Source organism: Corapipo altera, unplaced genomic scaffold, assembly GCF_003945725.1.
Source record: "Corapipo altera isolate COAL_440 unplaced genomic scaffold, ASM394572v1 24b, whole genome shotgun sequence".
In the NCBI taxonomy this organism is placed as follows: Eukaryota; Metazoa; Chordata; class Aves; order Passeriformes; family Pipridae; genus Corapipo; species Corapipo altera.
Window position 1 is genome coordinate 3,681,302 of NW_020884888.1, and position 6,000 is coordinate 3,687,301.

At 38.4% G+C, this 6,000-nt stretch overlaps 1 protein-coding gene across 9 annotated transcripts in view; it reads left to right on the top strand.

The window, feature by feature from the left end:
- Nucleotides 1–5,415, top strand: part of ANKS6 (ankyrin repeat and sterile alpha motif domain containing 6) — a 39,224-nt gene extending 33,809 nt beyond the window's left edge. For 5 of the 9 annotated variants that reach the window (XM_027643915.1, XM_027643917.1, XM_027643913.1 and 2 more), the window contains exons 17-18: nt 4,666–4,711; nt 4,914–5,415. In XM_027643915.1, coding sequence (XP_027499716.1) covers nt 4,666–4,711; nt 4,914–5,013 — 146 coding nt within the window. In that variant the 3' untranslated portion in view covers nt 5,014–5,415. Of the gene's footprint in view, nt 1–4,665; nt 4,779–4,913 lie in introns of those variants that run through there. The other 4 variants (XR_003527706.1, XR_003527708.1, XR_003527709.1 and 1 more) reach the window with 2 other exon arrangements.
- Nucleotides 5,416–6,000: the final 585 nt, after the last annotated feature.

The following is a 6,000-nucleotide window of genomic DNA, read 5'->3' on the forward strand; positions in this document are numbered from 1 at the left end:
AGTAGCAGTGGGACCCTTATGCAGTATCTGGAACTTGAAGTAACTTCCAGGAATGTGTAATATTTTAGAGCATAAGAGCACCTGTACCAAGTCAGATCCAAGGTACATACAGTTGTGTTCAGTTTTTTCATCCAGTCTCATCTGACACTGACATGAAGAGCTGCTTGCTTTCATTTTCTGTGAACTTGACATGTCCTGACTTCTTTTGCTTCATCTTACTGGATCAGAAGATACAGTGGGCAATTGTTTCCTCTTCACTGCCTCCATGCCACCGATGATTTTACAAATAACAGCGATACTTTTCCTCAGTCATGTTTTTTCTAGATGGAAGACTTACAGGCTGCTTTGTTATTCCCAATACCATAGTTTTTCTCACCTCTTTTTCTTTTCTACTATAATCTTTTCAGACTTGGGAGATACCAGTCTAGCATACAACATTCAAGATGCAGGCATATTACAGATTTACATGACACAGTGATGTTTGTTTTTCAGTTGTGTTCTTTCAGTTTTCTTGCCCTTTCCTAGTTATTTCTGAATTGTTATTAATTGGAACTATGTCTTGTAACCCTGGTGGTCTACAGAGTTTGAGCTCACAGCCTATAATTTTATATAACCATGCATACATCTTTTTTTTCCATTTGCCTTCATATTACTTCATATTTATCTCCATCAAATTTTGTCTGCCATCTTACTGTTTGGGCACTGATGTCACATGAAGTCCTTTTGCCAATCTTCTGTTTGTCTTTCTCTTTATTTACGTGGATAACTTAAGAAGGTTTGTCCCTTCACCCTCTATCCCCTTTCGAAATCATATATTGAATATACTGTTCATATCCTGAATATTCTTATGTAGATCCTTCTGAAATGCTGGGGGTGAATTTCTCTTATGGAAATAATAATTTTTTCCTCCAACCTTCTGTCCTCTGCCTCCCTAGCAGATTATTTATCCACACAAGAAATTTTCTTTTTACCCTGTGGGTTATTTATTGTCTTAAGAGCTAACCTTGGATCTTGTGAAGTGCCTTGTCAAAATCCAGGCATCAAACGGACCTCTTTTGTCTACAAGACTGTTGGCACCTTCAAGGAATTCCAGTAGGTTGGTGAGGCAAGGCTTCTCAAATCCCTTTTTGATTTTGCACAAAATTTCAGATCCTTTGTTACAGTTTTTGCTAATCTGCCTATTAATTTTTGCTAATACTGTCTATTAAAACAATTAGCTTCATTTTTATCACATCTCAGTTATGTGGCAATTTAAACAATAACCTGTGCTCTGTACACAGCAGTTCAGCTGCTTAATCCTTTTGCTTCTTTAGGACATCTGGCTTGGAAAATTGCTGTTACTTGCTTTGTGTATTTGTTTCATATTCTGTTTTACTAGTACCTCAGGTTAAGATATCTTGGACTCCCACATAAAGAAAGCTTCTGAAATGGGACCCTTCCCAGGTTTTTCCAGGGTGAATACCATTTTTTTTTCTGATGCGAGCTTACTTCTCTAGCTCATTACGGTCTCGTTGATTGACATCATGTCATTTGTAACTGGCTGCCTTTTGTGGTCTGTTTGAAAAGTAGTATGTGAAATTTTTATCATTTTTGCATGGTGCACAACTACTCATTTCTCTACAGCTCTTTTTAGGAGCCTGTCTGGGCACCATTAGCAAGAAAGGCACGTCATGATTTGCCTTTCTAGAAAGCTAGGTGTAGCTCCCAGGATGATGGAAACATCCTGCTCTTCCAGCTATGTTGGTACCACTGTTTTCCACACTATCCTTGTGATTTCCTCAAGATTTTGAGTCATTTTAAAAGCTTAGTACCTAAACCAGAGTGGCTCTCAGTGTAGCTCTGCTTTTATGAAGTTTCCAGCCTGTAGGGCCGTAAAGAAGAAAATGAAATACAGTCCGAAATATATCCATAAGATTCAGAAATGAAAAAGCAGGAGGGAAAGAAACTTAATCCTTACCTTCCAGAAATGTAGCTTATAGTTGTGGGAGGTCTGTAGGCTGGTTGCCAACACCAAGCCTGTAAATGTCTACAGCTTCTTACACCCTTCCTCATCCATAGCTCCAGTGTCCCCTTAGCTTTAGTTCTGCCCAAAATGCCACAATCTGCACTGCTCAGGCTCAGTTCCTCCCCTGCTACCCCTGAGTCAGGAGCTGTTGCTGCTTGTCAAATCTGGTAGGAGATTGGAAGGCAGCAGAAATAGATACACGTCTGGATGAGTCTGCAGAATGGAAAGAAGAGCTACAGTGATTACCTACAGGCAGAATAAATAAAAGCAAGACCATCGGAAGTAGAGGATTGATGGTATAACTAATTTCACACAACGGGCTTGTTTAGGAAGATACCACAGTTTCCTACGGATGTTTTTTTGGCAGTTCAAAATCAGTTGCTGACTTCTTGTAGCTTCTGTTTGAGCATCTCCTGCTGAGATTGTTGCTTCTGAACTCCCTGGGATATTTACTACAAGAACTTGTAGAAAAGTTGTTGAGTGTTTGGCAGGTGAGCTGTTTAAGTTATAATAAAGCTCACGGTTGGGAGAAAGTTTCTTTTGTGCATTAGTTGCTGTGTCCATCCCTGAGGCTGGAAGTGGGATGATTCTGTGTTGCAAAAAGCAACAGGCTTCAAAATACAATTTGCTTTCTGTCAGAAGGATACTGAGACTGCTTCCTCCCCACCCCATGCCAGGGGTACCAGGCTAGGCTGTGGAAACTCCGCATTCCAGTCCTTGCCTGATTGGCATAAGGCAGATGGCTGCCCTGACTGCAGTGTAAATAATGCAATGGTTACTGGACCTGTGAGCCATTAGGCTTGGAGGCACCATAGTATTCTGAACAGGTGAACATTACTTGCAATAGGGAGTGTTGCCTCCATCTCTTTTTTTAGTGGAAATGAATCGGTCACCTTCAGAAAATTCTGATGAAATTAGTTCATTCCAGGAGTGCATGTTACCACAAGTTTTGACACTTCGTTGGTTTTCAAGGAAAAAAATTATGGCGTGGAAAATTGCCAATGCATAGTAATCACTCTGTCCTTGGTAAGAGAAACTACTGCAAAGATACTGCTTCTTAATAACCCAGTGAACTGTGTCCAGCAAACACAGAATTAGTTGCTGCTTCACCGTTTAGAGCAGATGACCAGCCCATGGAGGCATAAGGCAGAATGACTGCTCTGTGGAACAAAATGGTCCTTTGTGTGGACTCTCAGCTTCAATGAAATAGTAAGTGGCAGCATAAAGTCCAGATTTCTGAGGAAAGGGATTTGAGAAATTATATCACCTCAGGAAAAGTTTGTGTTTTTAGCTTGAGGTGACCTTTTTGCTTACATGATTCTGGTAAAAAAAAAAAAGGGACTTTTTGAATGCTTAATTGCCAGGACTAATTGTGTAGTTTATTTTGAATGTGTGTGTCAAGATTCATGTAGTCATCAACTGGATAATTAAGAGGTTGAACAGATCTGGCAAAGGTCTACAGGTTAATTGAAAGAAATGGCACCAAAGGAGAGGGAGTTGCATCTCAACACAAACTTGCCAAATCAGAAATGAAAAGCAAAAAAAAGTTCATGTGGGTTCTATGGGAAAAAAAAAAAGGAGCAAATCAACTGAAATTATTTCCTCCAGAAGAGTACAAATAAAATCCTATATGCTAGTTATTAATAGATATGTAAGGAAGCGTTACATGTTAGATCTGTGATAAAAAAATGGAAACATTTCATGGAAGTTCCCTTTCCCAAGTCTATGGCTTGTAACAGAATTTGCCATTTCTGCAAAAATGACATGAAAAAGGCAAGAGAGCACCCAAGGTTTGTACTCTGAAGGACACAAACCTCATTAGGAAAAAAAAACCATTAAGATTGGTTGAAGGTAAAGCTAACTGCTGGTTAGCTCAGTTTGCCTTCTAATACCAAGTTTATTGAAATGTTTGAAAGAAAATAATGAGCTTTGTCACTTGGTACAAGTGTCCAGGTGGTCTCCCCCATCTAAACATAGTACTTCTAACAGGTGGCAATAAAAGAGAACGCACCAGCATCTGGCAGGGGCAACGAAAAAAGGTAGGATTTGGATATGGAAAGAATAAGCTGAATATTCTCCAGACAAAAGTTAAATGAAGAGTAACTGTGCCTATGATTGTGATAAAAAGAATATGATGGTCTTCTGGTCTTCTGGTTTCTCTTTACATATTATAGTATGCTGCATATTGATAGTTACACATATGTATCTGTAGATAGAGTTGTTTTTGTATTTACTTTCCACTTTTGGATTCAGAGTCAAAAAATATCAAATGGAAATTGTCCAGAGGAAGAAGTTAGGGATTGTAGAGTGAGAAGTAAAAATAGGAGCAAAATCAATATAGACTTGCAAATAAAAATCATACAGGATTCAGATAGTCACTTGCTGGAAAAGTACAAATTGAAAAAAAAGGGATAATGGAAGGATTTGTGGTAGTAGATGACTTTTTCACACATGAATTTGACTTTTCATACCTTCTCCATACAGGAGATAACTTAAGATGAGTACAATGAATTACAGGGTCAAATTGTTGGATTCTGGTGTAACAATTACACTGGGAAATGTGGGCCTGGTTCCAGTAGTTGTGGAATTTCTCTCTTCTTTAAAGCGGTAAGTCTTGCTTGTGGAAATTTTTCAAACTTTTTTTTTTTTTTCTCTTATAGCACCTGGCTGCTCTTTAAAACCACAAGAAGCTGTTTCTCCTAAAAGGTAGCAACAAAAGATTTTTTTCTTATCTTGAAGTTTGGCATCTGACTAAGTAAATCCAAGCGTACAAATGAAAATTTGTAAAGTTAGTCCTAACTACACCTGTGTAGTACTTTCTGCAGTAAAATACAAACCTCACAAAGAATCAAAGAAAATAATAAAGAGGTTGCTTTTATAGTTCAACCGAAGTGTTGAATTGTTCAAGGCATCAGTGGTCTGGATTTGAGAAGAACCAAGTCAGAAGAGCAAGAAAAATGAATGACGGTACAAGAAGATGGATGTTTTCATTCTACTCATGCCCATAGATGAACAACCCATAGGAGACCTACATAACAAAAGCACAGAAGAAGGCATGGAAAACACCCCAAATTATGGCAGCTTCTACATGAAGGAGTATATAAATTGAATATGCCACTATTGACTGGATACAAATAAAGGAGTCCAAATTGAAAATGTAGGGGTTTCACGGGAAGGAATATAAAGGAAGAGTAATGCTGCATTCTTCTTTAACTGAAATACACTTTATCTATTCAATATTATGAGGTTAGAACAACAGTAAAAGTAAATATGAAATACCTATTTATAAAAATAGCACTTTATTTGAGGAAATGCATAATCTGTCACCAATATTTAAACAAAAATAGTGTTAAAATATTTTATGTTGCTGTTTGTTTTTTTTTCTGGAGAATAAAACCATTCTACTGACACTGGCTGGGTGTTTTTGGACACTAATGCTAGCATATCCTTAAAATACGTTTTTGTAACTTGTTTTTGTAGCAGTTTTAAAAGGAAAGCTGTAGTAATTAGAAGAAGAAATTCTAATTTTTATTTAGCAATTAAAATATAAGTCATCAGAAGTCATCATTCTGTTTGTCTTTCTGAAGACTCACAAATACGTGACTTTTAATGTGAGTCTAGGAGTACTACAAGTAAAGGCAAGAAGATAGTGGAGCTCCAATGCAGAGGAGTGATCTCAAGTAATTACTTCAGTACATACCTAAAGATTACACATCTCTCCTCCTCACTGTACTGGTTTTAGTGGAGTTTAGCAAAAATAGGGATAGAAGTTGGGTGCACTGACAGAGATAACAGCACCAGTGAAAGCGGTGGTGCCCTGCTGTCCCTCGGGTGCCTGAATGTGTCAGCTGGTTGTGTGATGGCTTCATTGGCTTGGCCATCTGAGGTACAGCTCCAAGCTGCTGCCCGCAAACAGCAGAGCGGCTTAGCTGCACCAGCTTACCCAGCTGTGCTGTGTCAGAGCTGACTTTGAATGCAGTAAGTTTAAATCTCTA